The 21824-nt window shown below is 48.4% G+C and overlaps 1 protein-coding gene across 5 annotated transcripts in view; it reads left to right on the top strand.

Moving 5' to 3' along the window:
* The first annotated feature begins 12649 nt into the window (after positions 1–12649).
* SLAIN2 (SLAIN motif family member 2) overlaps positions 12650–21824 on the top strand; it is a 71199-nt gene continuing 62024 nt past the window's right edge. For 3 of the 5 annotated variants that reach the window (XM_075930458.1, XM_075930457.1, XM_075930461.1), the window contains exon 1: positions 12650–13251. In XM_075930458.1, coding sequence (XP_075786573.1) covers positions 12884–13251 — 368 coding nt within the window. In that variant the 5' untranslated portion in view covers positions 12650–12883. The remainder of the gene's footprint in view (positions 13252–21824) is intronic. The other 2 variants (XM_075930460.1, XM_075930459.1) reach the window with 2 other exon arrangements.

The following is a 21824-nucleotide window of genomic DNA, read 5'->3' as shown; positions in this document are numbered from 1 at the left end:
ATCCAAGAATGGCAAACCATGGCCATTGGGAGCTACAAGCAGCCGTACCTGTGGACACTCAGGTAAATAGTCTAGCAGCCTACCAGGGCAAACCCTGATGAACAGCGTCTGGCCCGCAGGCCACTTATTGCTCACCCCTGTGACAAAGGCGTGTATGAGATCTATTATCAGTTTGCTAATGTTTAACTGGTTGACCAAGTATACGATCCTTACTAAGCCATAAATATAACCACAACCTTACCAAAAATAAAAAAGCAGCATGTGATCATTATATTTCAACACAACAGTGCATAGAATTTAATCCACATTTGACTGAAAACTAACTTTTTTGCTGTATCAAATTATATTATTTCAAGTAACTGTTAAGAGACTTTGTTCAAGGGTGTGAAAGAGAGAAAAAGCCAGATCTGTTCTCCATGGCGGTGGTGGGTCCATTTGTGGAAGTGAGTGCTGGATGTGGGGGAAATACAGCAAGGGACACGTAATAGCAATTGGAGGATCCACGTGGTAGTGGATCCTCCTGCCAGTACTTCTCAGTAGGGTTGCTGCTGCGTAAAAAGGGTTGCTGCTCAGTAGGGTTGCCGCTGCATAAGTACATGATAAAGGAAACATCAGCCATTGGATAAAATTAACTGAAGAACAGTTACAGAGCAGTTGTGTGGTCGGGCATTGGGGAAGACATTCTCCTCTTGGGCATCTCCTCTCTATGTAATACTCTGGCATATTAATTTTTTTGAAAAGGTGGAGCTGGCTTGAGTTCCCTTCAAGGCCTATCAGTACCACTTCTCCATATGCTGGAGAGATATTATTGAACAACTTGAAACACTCTGTCTTTCCTTAGCTTTGATTCCTCTCCTGATATTCTCTTCTGTATCTTTTCCTCACTGGTTTCTTCCTCCTGACTTTCTCCTCTCTCCTAACTTCTCATTCCTATGATTTTCTGTTTGCTACTACTATTCTTGAACATAGAAATATGTTATTAATATTTGTATTGTAGTAGGGATCAGGAACCGAGTTCATTCAAAAGATAGAGGAAGAGGGATATGATGGAATTGTTAGAGAAACTCCTTTCTTTATAGTTTTAACCTCTGATTTTGCAACACATGGTATGAGTTTAGACCTCTATCCCCATGCACAGTCCCACCTAAATCACTGGTCTTAAGGCCTAATCCAAAGCCAGTTGTAGCCTATGAAAAGACTCTTGTCAACTTTTATAGGCTCTGAATGAGGGTACTATATTACTGCCAATCAGGTAGCAATGCACTGTGATAGCTATCCCACTGTGCAACTTGCCACCTTCTGCAATTAGGAGTTGTGGGAAGGCAGAGTGCATCATGGGTGCAGGATGGATGTGCCATCATTCAATTTTTTCTGTGGTATCATTCCATGGGTTTCTAAGTTTCGCACCATTTTTCAATGACTCCTATTTTCTGCCTGAAAGAATAGATCCTGCAGTGCTCTCTAACGTTGTGGTCAGTGTTACGAACACAACATGACTGATCAAGCCGTATTTCTTGAATTCCAAATCTGACAAATCAGTGTTGCCTGCTCTGCTGTGTGCCATGGAAAGAAGCAACACCAGATTAAAGATGTTGGCATTCATGGAACAAATGCATGTGGTGGACCATCACTATTGGCTCACTGAATGGTGGCATCACATCATTATGCAGCTATGGGATGATGAGTAGTGGGTGCAGAACTTTCGGATGCACAAAACCATCTTTCTTGAACTGTATGAAGAGCTTGCCCCAGAACTGCAGCACAAGGACACCAAAATGAGAGCTTCCATCTTGGTGGAGAAGCACATGACAATCACTGTGTAGAAACTGGCAACTCCAGACTATATAGCTGTCAGCCGAAATGGTCAGGGCAGTGTGTGTGTGTGTTACACCCAAGTCTTCAACTGCTGAGACGCAAAGTCTTGTTGCAGTGGGCAGCCTAGGAGGCTGGAGGGCGCCCCGAAAAATAGTTTAACATCTGTGACTTTACTGCTAGGACCGGGGTCCCGTCGCAGAGGGCAGCCAACAGGCTCTTGGATGCCCCGGTGTGTGTGTGCGCTATACACCCGAGACTTCAACTGCTGAGACCGGGGTCCCTTGCAGTGGGCAACCTGGAGGAGGTTGACGGGCACCCCAATAAGTTTATAGGGAGAGCTTATAACACCTCAGATTTTAGCTGCTAGAATCCAAGATTCCTTCGCAGCGGGCAGCCTTAGGGAAAGACTGAGAAGTGCCCCAATGGATCTGCCACCGGGGAGTGACACAATCCAAAACGCCCAAGCTCTCCCTATACCTGTCTCTCTGACCGGCTGAAGTTCTTTTGTTTGTGTTTGGTTCGGGTACAGCAGCACAGGTTCAAGTCAGAAGCTTGACACTCACTGGCTTATTATAGGAGAAAGAAAGAGAAAATAAAATAAAAAAAACTTGGTTCAATATATATATATTTTATAAGTGAATGAGGGCATCCCACTTATTCCCAAAGTTTATAGCTAAATCACCTTACCAAAGGCAGTTTACAATAGAAATGAAGCAGTTTGCCTTAAGAAACTATAATAAAGTAACTAAACTTATAACAGAGAGACAATTAAAGTGTACACATAAAGAAAACACATTGCAGGTACAATTCTCACCCCTGCGTTCCAGACTTGGCATGGCCAGCGTCTTTCTCTCAATCCCTCGGGAAGAAGTAGGGTGAGGTTGGGCGTCCCACGGACCTCTGGAGACAATCAATACCTGCCAGCAGGTGTAGGTGATTGGAGCTCAAATGGGGTGGGCAACTAAACCCTCTTTATACCCCTTGGGTCACATGGGCTTCTTCCTGGTCTCAAGTGGCCTATTAGGAAAAATGGCTTTGAATGCCAAGCTTCCCACGAAGGGTGCAAAGCATAATTCACACCTGGGAAGATGCAGACAATGGGCACCTCTGGTATGTGATGGGCGAAGATTCCTCTCCTGAGACAGTGCAGGTGTGTCAATTACTGATACTAGCCATCACGGCGACGGGAGGCCTCCCAGTTGTCAGCTAGCCCATTTACTGTCTGGTTTCTGTTTATGGTAGAGTCAGGGACAGGCAGCACACCTGCGTTCCCAGGGCATCAAAGGCTGACTGCCTTTCTCTTGCTCTCTGGGGAGGGGGGGGAACAAGATGGGGTTCGTGGAAAAACAAGATGGGGTTTGTGTCTGGCTACAGTAGCCTGCCAAGATACATCTTCCCTATCCTATCTCTATATTTTAATAGTAAAGCCAGTAACGCGAGGCCTGCAGGACTTGACTAATCCTGTAGGAGTTAGCTTTAGCAATAGTGTAGTATGATAAGTAAGGGTTAATTACTTTCTAAAATAATTAAATGCTTTTAATATATTGTAAAAATTGTGAAAGACCCCTGTAGTGAAATCTTCAGTTGGGTCTTCAGTACACAGATGGGTTATGACCCAGTATCTCGTGGCACTGTATACGTCCAAAAAATGCAAAGCTTAGCTAACAGAAAAGAGCAGGTTTCCTGGTACCTAACTGCAAGATACCCAGAAACCATCTACTTCAAGATAGGCCCAAGAAAACCAACAATAGAACACCACTATGTCATCACCTATAGCCCCCAACTTAAACCCCTCCAACTCATTATCAATAACCTACAACCTATACTGGAACAGGATACTACACTCCGAGTGGCTCTGAAGGACAGACCCATACTCTCCTATAGACAACCACCTAACCTCAGGAAGATTCTTACCAACAACCACAGGACATACCACATTAATACCAACCCTGGAACTTTCCCTTGCAACAAACCCTGTTGCCAACTTTGTCCGCATATTTACTCTGGTGACACCATCACTGGACCTAACCATGTCATTATATGATATATATTCCTGTTTGTCCAGAAATATAATTTATGCCATCACGTGCCAACACAGTGTCCTTCTGCTGTGTATATTGAACAGACTTCTCAGACACTTTGCCAAATAATTAATGCCCACAAATCAGACATCAGACATCTTCACCAGGAAAACCTGTCAGTTTGCATTTCAACCTACCTGGACATAGTCTTAATGACCTTACTACGTGCATCTTACTTCAAAGAGACTTTAACACCAGATTACAGAGAGAAACTTCAGAACTTTCATTCATGCTTAAATTTGACACTTTATGAATGGGCCTTAACAAAGACGCTAATTACCTTACACATTACAAAGACAGCTTCCCCACTTATCACCCCTGATTAGCCATTTATTGACTTATAAACAGCTATTCCCTCCCTCCTTCTTCGCCCTACCTTCTGTTCTAAATCTGATTTATCAGTTTAATAATGTGTTCACTTTTTTCATTGTATTCCTTTGGTATATATGGTCATGCCAATTCTCTTTCAGAATATGATCTGAGAAAGTGGGGCTGGCTCACAAAAGCTCATTACCTATTAAACCATCTTGTTAGTCTTTAAAGTACTACACAGTTTTTCCTTTTGTTTTAGCAAGATCAGACTAACACAGCTATCTCTCTATTACTGCTTTTTCTATGTTTGGGAACCATTCCAAGGAGGCATCAAGTGATTTCACTCTTACATATTCAAAGATGCCCCAATGTTGCTCTCCAATCGAGTATGTGTACCTCAGGGTGCAAAAGTCCAAGTCTAGTCAGTTAGGGGTTGGGTATTATGATGCAAAGAGAGGGATAACAACTATGAAATAAGGAAGCTCAGCTCTCTCTGGGGAGCTCCTTTGTTCTCTCTTGAGGCCGGAGGACAAGCTCTATTCTCTTTCTCAATATATATCTCTGCCTTGCTTCATTTATTCTGTCTAAGTCTTGCATCTAAGTTTTCCATACTCCGCCTTGCATCAGGGTCCCACAGGTGGAGGGAGGCTGGTCTTTCCACGCTCAGCCTTTAGGAAGAGAATTATGTGAGTATGGTATCATCTTAGGTAACTATATCTGTATACTTAGATACGTACAATTTATATAACAAATTTGGTTAATGTTATCCTCAGAGGAGTTTCAGTTAATCTATATAATCAGTGTTGTATGCCCTGTTCTGTTTGACATTTTAATACCTGTCATAATAAAGCTTGTTTTAATTTGGTATTATCCGCACTGTGAGCATGGTTGCTGTTCTGGACCCTCAGAACTTCCACCAGAAATAGAACTATATAGTTCTGCCAATTTGTAACCTGGGGTATGAAGGGCAAACCTGGAATCTTCTAGTCAGATTAGTGAGCCTTTCTCACATAAATTTCATCCATAAATCCTCCCCAGCCTACAACTGCTACCTGTCAGTTGCAAATCAGTTTGAAGTCAGGAAGTCCACCGTTGAGGTTGCATTCATACAATTGTGCAGGACCACTAAATTATGTCTTGTTATGAAAGACTGTGACTCTTGAAAATGTGCATTAAACAGTGGATGGTTTTGCAACTCTAGGATTTCCTAACTGCGGTGGAATGGTAGATGGCATGTATATCCCAATTTTGACCCTGGATCATCTCGTTATGGAATACATCAATAAAAAGAGTTACTTCTTTATGGTATTGCAGATGCTTGTAAATCACCAGTAGCATAGAAGGGGTTATGGAAATGATATGAGGAAATATGTCCTTACCACCAGGGTCATTTCACTGATATCAACAAAGGGTGACCAGGGGAAGGTACATAATGCATGCATCTTCAGGACCACTGGCCTGTACAACTAGGGACTTTCTTTCCAGACTAGAAGATTCAAATTGGGGATGCTGAAATGCCCATACTGATCCTAGGAGACCTAGTGTACTCCTTTCTCCTATGGCTTACATGGCAAATTTGGACTGCAGGAAGGAATGCCTCGATAGGTTAAACAGGTGCACAATGGTCACTGAATGTGAGTTTGGCACATTAAAAGCTTGCTGGCACTGCCTTTATGGCAGGTTACACCAAAATGAGAACAATATTCCTATGGTCATAGCCAGTGTTCTCTGTAAGCTGAGTGCTTGGGCGATGACCCAGGAGAGATTCAGATGCCACCCAGGTGATTAGCCGAGTGCCCATACCTGGCAGCATGTGTTTCTATTGGTAGTGGACATCTGCACTTGCCTTGGGGTGCATGACAAAATATATTCTGCACATGGATGGAAAATATAGAGGCAACACTGGTCATAGCAGCCTGTTGCATACTGTGTAATATTTGTGAAGCTAAAAGTGCAAAGTCTCCCCAGGATGGTGTGTGGAGTTGGGTTGCCTGGTGACTGATTTTCAGCAGCCAGATATCAGAGTTATTCAGGAACACAAGAAGAGACTATAAAATCAAGCAGGATTTGGAGTACTGTTTTGACAGTGAGCACCAGTATCTTTTTATAAATCATTTTGCCATGCTTTACCTTGCCACCTTGCATGAAAATTTCAATGAATACAGGCAGTCCCCGGGTTACGTACAAGATAGGGACTGTAGGTTTGTTCTTAAGTTGAATCTGTATGTAAGTTGGAACTGGCGTCAGCCGCTGCTGAAACTGATCAGTTTCAACCGTGGCTGAATCTGGATGCCAGTTGTGACTTACATACGGATTCAACTTAAGAAACCCAGGCGTCCCCAAGTCAGCTGCTGCTGAAACTGATCAGCGGCTGATTCCAGGAAGCCTGGGGCAGAGCAACTCTGCCTCGGGCTTCCTGTAGTCAGCCGCTGGTCAGTTTCAGCAGCGGCTGACTTGGGGACGCCTGGGACAGAGCAGCTGGGGTACTGCTGGGTTGCTCCAGTAGCGCGGCTCCTCGGCGCTACTGGAGCAACCCAGCAGCACCCCAGCTGCTCTGCCCCAGGCATCCTGATTCAGCCGCTGCTGAAACTGACCAGCAGCGGCTGAATCAGGATGCCTGAGGCAGAGCAGCTGGGGTGCTGCCGGGTTGGTCCGGAGCGGCGCTGCGGGACCAACCCGGCAGCCCCCAACTGCTCTACCCAGGGGTAGACAAGAAAAGCCTGGTCTGCTGGGGGGGGGCACTAGCTGCACCCCCTCCCAGCAGACCAGGGAGACACTGCGGGCGTGCTCTGAGGCTTTGCTGCCCATCTCCCTGGTCTGCTGGTCGGGAGACGGGGAGCAAAGCCACGGAGCACGCCCGCAGGGGGACAGCTCAAGTGCGCCCGGGCTGTCCCGCTGCAGGTGTGCTCTAAGGCTTTGCTCCCCGTCTCCCTGCAGACCAGGGAGACGGGCAGCAGCCTTTCTCGCCCCGGAGGACGGGGGCGGCAGACCGCGGCGCATCTGGGCGTCCCGCCGCTCCCGTCCTCCGGGGCGAGAAAAGCCCCGTTCGTAACTGACATAAGTCGGATCCGCGTAACTCGGGGACTGCCTGTACTTCCTGACTGTAATTTGTAGTCTGCAAACATGCTAATATTCTAGTTGCCACTATTTATTAATTCCAGCAGCAACCACCATGTGTAGGAAACAGCTTGATTGTCTCTTACATTTTTTTGATTAAATAGCAGTAAGCACAAAGAAAATGCTAGTTTGAAAGAGAGATAACTCTGAATGGTGCATTCATGATAGAGGCTCTCATAGCTGTGTATGATTCCAGCTATCACTTGGAAACTGTCCAAAAGGGCATAATAAACTGGAGTACTAATATGTTGTGGCTGGGTCCCCCTGGCAGGGGTACTTATAATTTTTTTAAAGGGGCACTTTATAAAAAAAATGTTGAGAAATACTGCCTCCCCACTTTATCTCCTGCCTATTTTAAAAAAAATTGCTATCTCTCCCTACTCCCTGTGTTCTTGTTCTGGGCCAAAAGAAAATGGGAGTACCTCTTAAAACATTAATCTCCTTGTTCCTTTATCTGGTGGAGGTGCTCTGTTGGGGTACGTCTAAACTACATGCCTCTGTCGGCAGAGGCATGTAGATTTGTTTGTTCAGCAAAGGCAAATGAAGCCGCGATTTAAATGATCGCGGCTTCATTTACATTTACATTTCTCGGCTCGCGCGCTAGTCTGGACGTTCCCCCTGTCGACATCAAAGCCCTTTGTCGGCAGCCCCGGTAAACCTCATCCCTATCTGTCTAATCTACATGCCTCTGCCGACACAGCCTTGGTGTGTAAGGGGCTCCCCTGAAGGCCACATCTGCAAGATATAATAATCAGAAACATCATTATCAGTACATTCATGGCATCAAATCATCATAATAAAAGACTCCTCTTTCTCACTGTCCTTTGGCAAGCACAGAGATTAGCAAATGCCCTAAACATGCTGAGTTTGGCCAAGGAGGCTGGTCTTTCCTGATGGAACAAGGGTCATGGTGAGTTTTTTAAAGGGAATCACTGCAAGCAACTAGCAACTATATTTTTAAATTTAAATTTTTTAAATTCTGTCACCATTTTCCAGAGATGTGGTCACTTCAACCAATATCTTAATCCTGTAACGACAGAAAGGTTTATTGCCTGCCTGCATGTGACTTCAGAGCGGGTCTCTATATTGCTTGCCTGTGCACCACTTTCGTCCCTGTACAAGGAATTGCTGATTGGTGCTGCAAAGTTTCATACAATGGGGGAAGGAACAAAGAAGTTCTTCTAAGGACCCATCAGCAGAGGATTGGTGAAAACCAGGAAAGTTTACTAGTGATCTCTCTGGAAGATTCCCATGAAATTTCAGTGTTCTTTAATACACTATTATGGCCCACTGTGTAGATGCACCAGGGTATGGGAAGCAGATGCAAACATAGATGATCTTGTACATTTCTATCCCTTAATTCACTTCTAGCATATAACAAAAGACAACTCTATCTTATAGTGGTAGAAATGTAGCCGTGTTAGTCTGGTGCACTGAAACAAAAAACAGGACTGTGTAGCACTTTAAAGACTAACAAGATGGTTTAATAGGTGATGAGCTTTCATGGGCCAGACCCACTTCCTCAGATCAAATAGTGGAAGAAAATTGTCACAACCATATATACCAAAGGATACAATTAAAAAAAATGAACGCATATGAAAAGGACAAATCAAATTTCAGAACAGAAGGGGGATGGGGAGGTGGCGGGAAAGGGGGGAAGAAAATATCTGTGAGCTAATGATATTAGAGGTGATAATTGGGGAAGCTATCTTTGTAATGGGTAAGATAATTAGCGTCGTTATTCAAATTTGCGTGTAAAGTGTCGAATTTAAGCATGAATGATAGTTCAGAGGATTCTCTTTGAAGTGAAGTCTTAAAACAGGGGTGTCCAAACTTTTTTCAAAGAGGGCCAGATTTGATGAAGTGAACATGCGTGAGGACCGACCATTTTGCCTGACATTCTTTGAACCATTAAAATTAAATGCAAATTAACTATTTTATGCAAAGCTTATTGCAAACGGCATACTTTTCATTTCGTCACATGGATGACAAATTTAAACAGGTGTTAAATCACTCTGCCTTTCATATCTGAAGGCCAGATGAAAAAAAAATCCAGGAAGCTGAAATATATGTCAGGAACATTGTAAAGTACATTACATATTATTGGTAATAAAGGTTGTCTGTCAACTTTTAAGTTCAAAAAATATGAACAGGAACATAACACCAAGTATACATGTTGTGTCCAAATATATTTATAACTGATTTAGACCAACTGACATTAACTGAGATTTTACAATGTATTCATCTCAATACATATGGATTCGTTGGGGGCCATAAAAGATAGATATTGCCAAATTACCTGGGGGGCCGTATTAAACCGGAACACGGGCTGCAATTGGCCCGCGGGCCGGACTTTGGACATGCCTGTCTTAAAAGGTCTTTGAAGCAGGATGCAAGTAATCAAGTCGTTGAGACAATGTCCTTTCTGCTTGAAATGGCAAGAAACTGTTTTTTCTTTGTAATCCTGTCTGATATCTGTTTTGTGGGCATTGATCCTTTGGCGAAGTGTCTGAGACGTTTGTCCAATATACATAGCGGACGGACACTTTCGCCACATGATAGCATAAATTATATTTCTGGATGCGCAGGAATATGTGTTCTTGATCTTATAACTCACTTGTGTAATTATAACTATTGTAGAAGCTATTTCATATTTAGCTAGAAGCCATTCTGTATAACAAAAAGCCATTTCAGTTTCTTCTGTCTGCACGAAGGAGTGAACTGGCCTTCACTGAGGTGGGGAGAGACCAGAGGGATGCGCTGTTGGAATGTGTTAATGAACTATTTTGAGCTGAAGCTCGAACTCCCTTTTAACCTGTTTCTTTCTATGCTGATAATAATTCCTCTTTGAAGTTCTCTTTGATTTCTTGCCCTGACATCAGACTTGTTTGATTAAGGGTATAAAATACTAGGATTGATTGTATTAAGCAGCCTTACTAGGCCCGGCTTTGCTAGGACCACGTTTAGCTCACTTTGCTTTTATTAGCCAATAAAACTGTCTGTTTAGCCGCGTAAACTGAGTGAGGCGTTTGCTTCGACACTATCTTATGTAATTGATCAGCTGGAACTCAGAATGTTCACTTACCAGAGGTTCCTTCTTCTGCATCATGAGTGTCACAGATGGAGCATTAGGACCATCTTGAACTCTCCAGCATCAAGAAGAGATCCTGGCTCACTGTGACGGGACTCGGCAGCCCCGCACTGTAGCCTCCACCGCAAGCGCCCTGTTTACGGCGCAGGCGGGCAAGGTACCGGCATTATGCTGGGTGCTCGCTGGCCGCGGAACGCGTTGCAGCTCCAGGCGCTGCACCCAGAATGCGGCCCGGATGCAACAGGGTAGGTGGGGCCACATATGTGACGTCAAGGCAACATCACGCCTGGCACCGGGAGCGGCAGGGGATTTAAACGCCGCCTGGTGCCAGAAGAGGGGGAGGTGTGTGTGAGGGTGCGGGGTGTGCCAGCGGGGCTCCCATGCAGCAACGGGGACCCAAACCCGGGGACACAACAAGGCAGCCAAGGCCGCTGGAGGGCCAGGTAGGCTCCGCATAGGGGCGGCAGGACCCGTGGGGAGTGGAGAGGAAGCAGCCCAGGGCAGGGCAGCACTGAACGCCAGCAGGCTGACGGGTTTCAGCAGGGGCCCCCGTCAGCCGGACTGGACCATAGGAGGTTCACGTCCTTAAGGCCCTGGCCTGGGGCTCGTCAGTGAGGGCGGTCCCGGGCCCCCCTCTTCCTTGGAAGAGGGAGTTCCTGGCGCTTGAGGGGGCCATAGCGCACTCCATCCACACCTCAGCTTCTTGGCAGTGGAGGTAGATTTGCTGTTGAAGATGGTGTTGAGATCCTTATAAAAACTGCAGGTCCTCAGAGCAACACTAGAGTGATAGTTTGATTCCTCTGCTTTCCCAGAACCTGATCTTCACACAGCCCATATCCATCATGCCATAAGAAATCTAACTAAATGTATCAAAAAACTTAAACAGCAAATAGTTTTGCGCACCTTAAAGACTAACAAAACATGTAGGTGGTATCATGAGCTTTTGTGGGCACAATCCACTTCTTCAGATGAATGTATCAAAGTTCCCACAGCTGGAGTGAAGCTGGTACTGCACATCTTCGACTGTCTACAGACCCAGTAGATCAAATCACTCTGGTGTGCTCCAAGGTGGAGAATGTTTGCTGTATGGAACGGCCATGATCATCAGGGAAGATGCAACATTAGCTGTCCACACCATGCAAATATAAAGGGGAATTTCAAAAGTTCCCATTCCTTAAAAAAAAAAAAAAAGAGTAGATGCCTGCATACCTGGATACAGGGCTGCAGAGTTCAAATTTCTGACCAGAGTAATCCGGATGGGCATTGTGGGACACCTCCTGAAAGCCATTTATGGCAACATAACCAGTGTTTACATTGATACTTTGTCAATCTAGCATTGCTGCTAAAAGCTCTAGGGCTCTGGTTGTGGTGATTTTATTTTCTCAGCATAGCAGGAGATTTTTGTCCAAAATGAAATATTAAACTTGGTTTAGGAAGTGGAACCTTGGGCCAGGACCATGCAGCATTTCCCAAAGTATTGTAAGGAAGGCATCATGCCTCAGTGCTTGTCAGCATGATGTTACTGACACCAAACCGTGTGTTTTTTTAGGGAAACAGCGTGTAGGAGCGATTTAAATGGTAGGAGCCACAGCTGCTGTCCTCTCTCCCGGCGGGCCCACAGGAGCAGCCCGTTTGCAGGCCTGGCCCACCCACCACAGGTTACACACTGGCTCGCTGGAAGCGGACCTAATAGAAGATTCGTGTTACTTTTTAAAATGTTTGCTGGACTTTCACACCCTGGCGTGGAGAAGTGAGTTACCGGGCGTACTGCCAAAGTTAACTCCTCCACCTATTTGATTGCTCATTTAGATGCGCCAATCCCCTTTTCTCTCACTAGAGATTTGTTTTCTACAGCGCCCCAGTGGGGGAGGTGAAGCAGAATTATCCCCGATGTGTGCGCCCAGGGCTAGTACAGCCTGAGCCTGGAGCTTGTGGGCGGGGGCACAAGCCCGGAGCCTTTGTTCGTTTTAAAGGGGCCAATGGTGCCCGGCAGAGGCTCGCAGGGGTGGCGGGGCACCGGCCGGGCAGGGGCCCTAACGAGGTGCCGCAGCCCCGACGTTCCTGGGAACAGGCGATTTCACCGCCACCATGGGCCGGGGGCGACGGGCCGCGCGCCGCTGTGAGCTCAGCCCCGGCCATTGTGCCGCTCGCCTCTGCCTCGTGCGCGCGGCCCCGCCGGCAGCGCGAGCTCGCTCCGGGCCCGAGCCCCGCCCCCCTGCACGCGCGCTGTCCCGGCTGCACGCCGGCCGCGTGACGCCCGGGCGGGGCGGGGCCGGGCAAGATGGCGCCGCCGGCCGGATGTGTGTGTCTCCCTCCCCCCGCGGGCCGCCGGCGCAGCTGACGAGGCGGCGGCTCCACGCTCGGCCGGGCCCAGCCCCGGCGCAGTCACCGCGGCGGCGCCTCCTTCTCCAGGCCCGGCCATGTAGAGGGGGCCGGTTGCTGCCGCCCGGAGACGTGACCCGCCGCCATGGAGGACATTAACTCCAACGTGAACGCGGACGCGGAGGTGCGGAAGCTGCAGGAGCTGGTGAAGAAGCTGGAGAAGCAGAACGAGCAGCTCCGCAGCCGCTCCGGGGGCCCCGCCAGCCCCAAGCGCCTCCCCAGCGGCAGCGGCGCCGCCACCCCTTCCTCGCGGGGGGACCTGGGGCTGGAGAGCCGCTGCCTCAGCCCCAAGGCCGGGGCCCGGCGGCCGCCTGCCGAGGAGACGCGAGACAGCAGAAGCGGGACGGCGGCCGCAGCGGCCGGGGAAGGCGGCAGCTTCCTGGACGAGGTGGAGCCTCTGCGGCCCGAGGAGCTCGAGAGCTTGGCCGGCTGCGAGGAGGACGAGACAGGCTGGTGAGGAGGCAGAGGGGGGCTCAGGGCTGTGCCGCCTGGTTGCTCTACGTCCGGGGCCCGGGCTCTCCAGCTCCCGGGCACAAGCAGGGGACTGGGCCTCGCTGTATGGAGCTCAGCCCCCGCCCCCATTCCCTGACCCAGCGCAGCTCGGGGTGCGGGGAGCTAACAGGGGTCATTTGTTTACTAAAACGTGCTGCGAGTGGGCGTCGTTCTGCCCCAGTGGTCTGAAGTCGAGCTCGCTCTCTGAGGCTGGAGGGGGAAAGGTGACTTGCTTAGAGTCCGTGACAGGTAGGAAACCTGGTGCTCTCAGGGTCAGACTTCTAAAAAACTGCCTGGTGAGCTCCAGGTGATTCTCTGTTCTGTGACTGGCAGGGGCTGTACATCTCTAATTAGCCATGGGAAAACCCTGTTTTTTGCAAAACCAGAGTTGGAAAGGAACTGCAATGATCCCTTAAGAGTATGTCTATACAGCAAAGTAAAATTGGCTGGACTGAGTTTCATTTGGGCTTTGGGGATGTTTCACTGCTTGTTAGGCTTTCAGGCTCAAGGCCCAAGCTCTGGGACTCTAACCTCACAAAGTACTAGAATTTAACTCCAGCTTGAGCCCACATGTCTACACACCAGTAGAACTGCTGCAAAGCTGAAACCCTGCAAACTCCCATGTCAGCTGGCATGGTCCAGCCACCAGTGTTTAGTTGATATTTAGATGTACCTGCAATGGGCACCCAAGTGTTATCAGTAGTTATGGCAACATTTCAGGAAAACCATTTATTCACATTTCCTTTATTTCGTGATGTATTGCCTTGCATATCTTATTACATGGCTAAAAAAAACCCCAGGCTACGTCTACATTGGCCCCTTTTCCGAAAGGGGCATGTTAATTTCAGCGATCGTAATAGGGAAATGCGCGGGGGATTTAAATATCCCCAGCGGCATTTAAATAAAAATGTCCGCCGCTTTTTTCCGGCTTTTAGAAAAGCCGGAAAAGAGCGTCTACACTGGCCCCGATCCTCCGGAAAAAGCGCCCTTTTCCGGAGGATCTTATTCCTACTTTGAAGTAGGAATAAGATCCTCCGGAAAAAGCGCCCTTTTCCGGAGGATCTTATTCCTACTTTGAAGTAGGAATAAGATCCTCCGGAAAAGGGCGCTTTTTCCGGAGGATCGGGGCCAGTGTAGACGCTCTTTTCCGGCTTTTCTAAAAGCCGGAAAAAAGCGGCGGACATTTTTATTTAAATGCCGCGGGGGATATTTAAATCCCCCGTGCATTTCCCTATTACGATTGCTGAAATTAACATGCCCCTTCCGGAAAAGGGGCCAATGTAGACGTAGCCCCAGTGTGTGGTCTCTTCTGTACTAATCCCCACCGTCTCAAAGTACTTACTGTGTTGTCTTCTCTGTGGTAGAGCTGGTGGGGGCTACTCTCCTATCAACACTGGTTACATCCTGGTGGCTGGGAGAGGGCATGGAGATGGATTTATCTCAGCTAAGCAGACGTAATAAATTGCCAGCTGAGGGATCGATCGCGGGAAATAGAATTAAGATAAATGTCCATGCAGACTTAACTCTCCTTCCAGAGCTGGCAGTAGCAAACAGGAATTACTTGCATGCTCTCCAGTTGTTTTGTGTTTTAGGTGTAACTACTTTGTGGTGGAGGCAGTATGTGCAACAGGTTGTTAGATGTCTTGATATGAGGAAATCAGGATAGTTTTGAAGTGTCAAAGAGCTGCCATTGTGATATGAAGAGATGTGGGTCTGAGTTACCCCATGAGTGTGATCAAAGGAAAGATGTACATGCATATACTGGTGTTATATGCATATACTGGTGTCTAGTCGGTATCTTTTCAGTACAAAATTGTGTGTACTGTGTCATAGCAGGGCATTGTGGTCTTGTCATAGCAGGGCATTGTGGTCTTGTCATAGCAGGGCATTGTGGTCTTGTCATGGGTACTGACAGCAGTGAGATGGGACACAAGTGATCGGTGAATTTGGATTTAAAAACATAGTTTTAAGTTGTATACTATGTGGCAGAGAGGAGGAGGTATAAAAGAGGTTGTTCTGCATTTTACAAGTGTGGTATTCTGTCAGGTAGGGATGTCAAAGTATAACTGTTTAAAGGGTTGACTGATAAGCCTGAGCTTATGGGTTACTGTTACTGGTTATATGCAGGCTTCTACCCAGTGCTGCTGCCTCTGTATCAGAAACAATAGCATGGGGTGGCAGCCAACTCCTGGCTAGGAATGTGACAGTGTAAACATGTAAATGGTTACATGTGGGGTGGACAGGCAGGAGAAGGTGCTCCCAAAACCTACTTATCTCCTCCCTGAAAGGCACCTCACAGGGAGTGAGGGAGGCAGGAGCCGGAGTGTGTGGGGGAACCAGCTTCCCAGGTGTATCTGCTCCTGTGCAGTTGCATGCCTCCCTCCCCTCCCATGCTACTGCCTTGGATACAGAGGCAGCAGCATTGGGGCGGTGGGGGGGGTGGCGGCAGGCAGTTTAAAATCTTAAAGCTTAAAACCCAGCTTTTGGGGCATCTGGACCTGCTGTGAGTGCCCCACAGACTAAGGATGCAGGATGCCAAGGCCCATTGTGCTCAGGGGCTGAACCAGATGCTGGAGCAACTTCCTGTCTGTGGCAGAGGGGAAGCTGCTCTATCCCTCACCAGTTACCATTTAGCTGGTCATCCTTTCACATGCCTATTATCAGGAGAGTGGGCGCAGTGTTTGAGTGTAAGGAAGGTGCAGGTAATACAGGTCCTGACAGTGAAAAGGCAGAGTGCAAGAATGTCTAGCTGGTTTTTTGGGGCATTGCTCACAGTAGGTAGTGTCAAGATTGCACAAGCATTTCTTAATTTTATTTTCTAGCTTTCATAAATTTGTGTTTTGTTGAACTCAATATCCTTCAAGGGCACAAGCTGACCAGACAGCCTTAACTCTGGGTTAACAAATTTATTTGCCTTGGTAGTTTAAAAAACTAGGAATTTAAGCAAATGCTTGCTTGTTAGGAGTTAGTGACCATTTAGGCACAGTTCTCATCCAAGCTTGAATTGGTATGCTATTGTATCTAGGTAATAATCAGAATACCTTAAGTCAGGGGTGGGCAATAATTTTTGATGGGGGGGAGGATGCCAAGAATTTGGAAAGTAGTCAAGGTCTGCACTCTTCCATGATATTCATAGAGGAGGTGCGGGGTCTGGTATGGAGACTGGGGTAAAGGAGGGAGTTTGGGTGAAGGAGGCAGTTGTGACCTGGGACACTGGACTGGCGTGGAGGGGGTCGGATTGTGACCTAGGGCAGGGAATTGGGATACGGGGGGGTGGGGTGCAGGGATTTAGGTTGTGACCTGGGGCAGGAAAGGACTGTGATTTGGGGTGCCTGATTTGGGAGGGGATATGGGTACAGGAGGGGGACAGAGGATTTGGATATGTGGAGTGAGGGTCAGAGGGTTGGGGAAGGGAGAGACTGGGGTGCTTTTCCAGGAGACTTACCAGCCAGCAGTGTTTCCTGAATCCACCTCCTTGCCTGCCCTGCTCCTGCACAGGCTGTGGCCATCTGCTCTGGAGCCCCTTGTGCTTCATAGCTGCCTGTTGCTGAAACAGGAAGCTCCAATTGGCCAGTGTCTGACTAGAAACTGGCCAATGGGATTGTGTTGGGGGTGGGAGCCGCACCTAAAGCTTCTCCTCTCCCGACTCTCAGTTTTTAAAGAAAAACTGCCCCACAGCCACATTTCTGAGCAGCATGTGGGAGGGGAAGGTAAGTAGGGAGCCTGCCTGGGGCTCCCTGCAGCACCTGTGGGCCGGATCCAGTGGCTTGGATTGGGCTGGGCTGTATTTTGCCGAGGTCTGCCGTAAGTAGTGTTTTACATTAGTAAATCTCAAAGAGTTCCACATCATTAGCCCTTTTTTTACGGGTGGGAAACCAAGGCACAGAGGTGTGGTGACTTGCCATACATCACTCAATAGGACAGTGTCAAGACTAGAAATAGTCCCAGTCCAGGGGCCTCTCCATTGTTGCTGTGTTGCCTCTTAACAGTTACTATGTGTCTTCTAAGCGCTCTTGACCCCTTTTGTACATTTTGTTGTTGATGAATGGGGTTAATGTTTGTGTTTTGATATTTTTGCAATGTGTGGCTGCTAATGAGGTCAGTGAGAGAAATCTTATTCATGGTCAGTATCTCAAAATCTTGACAGTTTAATAACATGGAAGTTACAGTAACATTAAGCTTGTGAGAAGTCTAGGTTTGAATGTCTTCTGTTCCTTGCAACATGTCTCATCTCCCACATGCCAACTCTTCCAACTCATCCTCCTGTTCCTGTCCCAGTAAGGCTGTTAGCTTGTGCCCAGAACACTTCAGCTTCTTATCAGGCTCAGAGTTTTTAAGATCACCATTCATCTTAGTGAAATGTTTACAGCTAAAAGAGAGCATCTCAAGGAGATGAATACAACCTGAAACAATTACTTGTGTTTGGTGAGTGGCTCCATTCCTGTAAGGCACTGGTCCCCAGTGCGGTGCCTGTGGGCGCCATGGCATCCGCTGGGCCGTTTATGTGTGGGCCCGCAGAACAATCGGGGCCGCCCCCGGGCACATAGCACAATGCCGGTGCTGGCCCTGGGCGCCTGGCGCGTGGGTGGCTCCTGCCCCGGGGTCATGGCACATGCTGGTGCTGGCCCTGGGCACAAGACGCATGGGCAGCCTCTGCTCCGGGGTTGCGGCACATGCCGGTGCCGGCCTCGGGCGTGTGGCGCATACATGGCCCTGCCCTCCTGGGCGCGTGACCTGTGAGTGGCCCCGCCCACGGAAGTGTGGTGCGTGAGCAGCCCTGCCCCTGGGCGCCCAAAAAAGTTGGGGACCACTGCTGTAAGGGATGTTCCTATCCCTTCATCTTCATGCTGGAGAAGGTGCATACGCAAGGGATGTTAAAAAGCAATTATTTTTGTAAACATGTAGCCACTGAAATTTGCAGCAGTTACATGTTTACATGTGGTGGTGGTGAGGCAGCTCCTTGTGAGCACTGGCTCTCGCCTCTAAACTTTCCCCCCTGTCTGGCTCTCCTGCTCTGTGGGATCTATTGCTCATCTACTCCTCTTTCCTCTCTCTCTCTGTGCATGGGTGATGGGGAGTGGAAAGAGAGCAGGCTCCATGGGAGTACTCGGGGGGGAGGGGGGGAGACGAGACAGCTTTTAAGCAAACTCCTCATGTGCACCAGCTCCTCTCTGCTCTTACTCTCTCCTTCCCCCACCGCCCTGAGCTGCTGTCTCTGTGGGAAGCAGCAGTGCAGGGGGAGGGAGGTGGCTCCGTGGGAACTGGCTCCCCACACGCACTGGTTCTCAATTTCCCCCTCCTTAATACCGCTGATACATAGACAGCGGGGGTGAGGGGCTGCATGTAACCAATAACGTAAACCAGGCTCATTGGTAAATCATGTAAACAATAGGGCTGTCAACGCACATTAATGCCTGCGATTAACACAGAGCACAAATAACAAGTTAATTTTTTTAAATGTGTTAATCGCAGGCGTTTCCACAATGTTGCCCCTTTGAAACACTACCAGGGCATTTCAAAGGGACGGGGCAGTGCAGTGGAAGCCAGGGATCAGCTGAAGTCCCCAGCTGATCCTGGACTCTCAGGATGCTGCCCCTTTGAAACACTAGGATGGCATTTCAAAGGGGCAGCACTGCGCGGAGCCAGGGTCAGCTGGAGACTCCTGCAGTGGTAGCGTTTCAAAGAGGCAGTGCCATCTGTGTGGTACTGCCCCTTTGAAACACCGCTGCTGCATTCAAAAGGGGCAGGGGGGGCAGAGCCCAGAATTAGCTGGGGACTCCAGCTGATCCCCGGCTTCCATGGTGCTGCCCCTTTGAAACACTGCAGTGGCATTCCAAAGGGGAAGTGCTGCACAGCTGATCCCGGTTCCCACGGCGCTGCTCCTTTGAGTGGCGTTGCTCCTTTCAGCGGCGCTGCATGGAGCCTGGGGTCAGCTGGGGACTCCAGCTGATCCCAGGTTCTGTGTTGCACTGTCTCTTTGAAATGCCAACAGCGTTTCAAAAGGGCAGTGCCGCGCATCTGATTCCAGGCTCCTGCAGCGCTGCCTTTTTGAAACGCTGCACTGTGTTTCAAAGGGACAGCGCAACACAGAGCCCGTGGTCTACTGTAGTCTTATTATTGTTTAACAGTGCAATTAATCGTGATTGATTTTTTTAATCGCTTGACAGCCCTAGTAAATAATTACACATTCACATTCCTAGTGTATGCATCGAGTATTTCTTCCTAACTACTTGCCCCATTGTTAACACTGTATTCTTGGTGCTTGTTCTGAGCATACTTGTTCTAAATTCCCCACCCAGAGGCAGGAGTTTCCTGGATCCTGTCTCTCGTAGTGGAGTGTAGAGAGGGGTTCAGACCTCTTTAGAAATACAAGACATCCTGGACTCTACTCACATGTGGGGGTAGGGAGTGGGGCTCAGACCTCCCCAGAAGTACCTGTGCAATGGTTTGGTGTGCTTAGGCTGTGTCTCCACTACGGATGTTAAATTGTGGTTAATTGACTAGTTGATAAGCACTTCCGCATTCCTCCTTTGAAATGCGCAAGAGTCCTCAGCAGGGAGCCCTGGGATCAGTGGGGACTTAGAGTCTCCCGCTTACACTGGGCTACATGCTGCGCTGCATGTCGTGGGGATCCCGGGGTCAGCTGGGGACTCCCCAGCTGACTCTGGGTTTCACACAGCATTGTCCCAGAACCCAGAGTTAGCTGGGGAGTGACCCTGGGTTCTGGGCAAATGCCTCTGGGAACCTGGGGTCAGCTGGGGAGTCCTCAACTGACCCCAGGCTCCACGGCAGCTGCCCCTTTGAAATGCTGCCTTGTGCAGCACTTCCACTTTGAAGTACCCCTCTTGTGCTGCCTCTGATTCCCCCTTTGCTGCCTCTACTAGTTGACTGATTATCCGATAAGCATTTGGGTGGGTGACGGAGTGTTATGATGCTGTGGCTAGATGTGGGCTGGGCTCCAGTGGAGGGCTTGTTGGCCAGGCTTCATTTTTAAATAAAGTAAAATATTATGTCCAACACACAAGGTTTCAACCTTGTCTCTACTGATGGCAGGAGTGGAGTGCCTTTTTTATGTCGGGGCCAAAAAAAATTAAAAACACTCCAATCCTCACTGATGTGTCTCCCAACTGAAACCCTTCACTCTCTTGGTGCTCCAGCCCCATGGTAGAGGAAAGGGAAGGGAGGACTGAGGTTCAAGGCCTCAGGCCAGATTTACTGTTCTGGGGTTCCAGAGTTAGTGGATTTTGTGGGCATCTCTAGGCTCTGTGATGGGGCCAGAAATGAGGGGTTAAGTGTACGGGATCGGGCTGTCAGTGAATGGGATAGGGATGTGCGTGCAAGGTCTGGGCAGCAGGTGAGGTGCAATGTTGGATGGAGACACTCTTTATGGCTTGTTGGGAATGGTTTAATTGTGCTGCTGGAAGAACTCTTCCCCTCCTCCCCCCAGCATACATGGGAGTGGCTACATGGGAGACCTTATGGCAGCACAGCTGCAGTAGTATAGCTGTGCTGCTTTAAGGTATATAGTATAGACATTAGGGATGTAAAATCATGGTTAATCAGTTAAACGGTTAACTGTCTAAAGCAGGATCTGGGCTACAGATGGCTCCAGCCTGTCGGGAACAGTCCTCCCCTCCCCCAGCCTTGGGGGCTCCCGTCCCCAACCCTTGCACTGGCGCTGGCTACCAGCCTCTGTGCTGAGGCTGGCTCTGCCAGCTCTAGTCCCTACCAGCCCCTGCCAGAGCAAGCCCCTGTCTGCAGTGAGCCTGGGCTCCCTACCCCCATGAGGCACCTGGCTTCCTGCGGACAGAGGGTGCTCTGGATGCCGGAGTAGCTTCTGCCTGTGGGGTGCCCGGATTCCCTGTGAACAGGGGCTGCTCCACATGAGAGCAGCCCCCTGCCTATGGCGGGTCCCCTGTGGGGCTGGAATGGCCCTCTGCCTGTGGCAGGTGGGGAACTGCTTCAGCCCCCACAGGTTGCTGATTAACCAGAACTAGTAAGCAACCCGTTAAGGTTGATGCTTATCAGTTAACCTTTCACATCCCTAGTAGACACAGCCTTAGAAATCTCACCTCTGCAGAGTGCATTACCACACCGTGTAGACAAGTTCCATAATGCACTTTGTCATTATTATCAATCTGTAGCCATTGTAGCCACTTGGATTAAGGCAAGATCTATTTCTAGCAATTCATGTCCAGTCACGCATTTCTGATTAGTCAGCTAATCTAATGTAGAAAATAAATGCTTTGATCTGATGTAGAAAATAAATATTCAGATTTCTTCTCTGTAATTATGACATTACAATTTGTATGGCCTAGGCTCTCTTTAGCACTAGTTTTAGGATTTTGAATTTTTTAAAATTGGTATCAGAATTAATCATGAGAAGCACGTTGGACAACTTCACTGAGATGTAGAGCTCCAGTTTACCTTAGTGATCAAATGGAATCTTTCAAACATAAAACTTTAAACCAGTACAATACCTGATAGTGCTACCCATTCAGTTGCTAAAATCTAATTGTACCACTGTGGCTTTG

This window comes from Pelodiscus sinensis, chromosome 5, assembly GCF_049634645.1.
Source record: "Pelodiscus sinensis isolate JC-2024 chromosome 5, ASM4963464v1, whole genome shotgun sequence".
NCBI lineage: Eukaryota > Metazoa > Chordata > Testudines > Trionychidae > Pelodiscus > Pelodiscus sinensis.
This window is presented reverse-complemented; position numbering and strand designations above follow the sequence as displayed.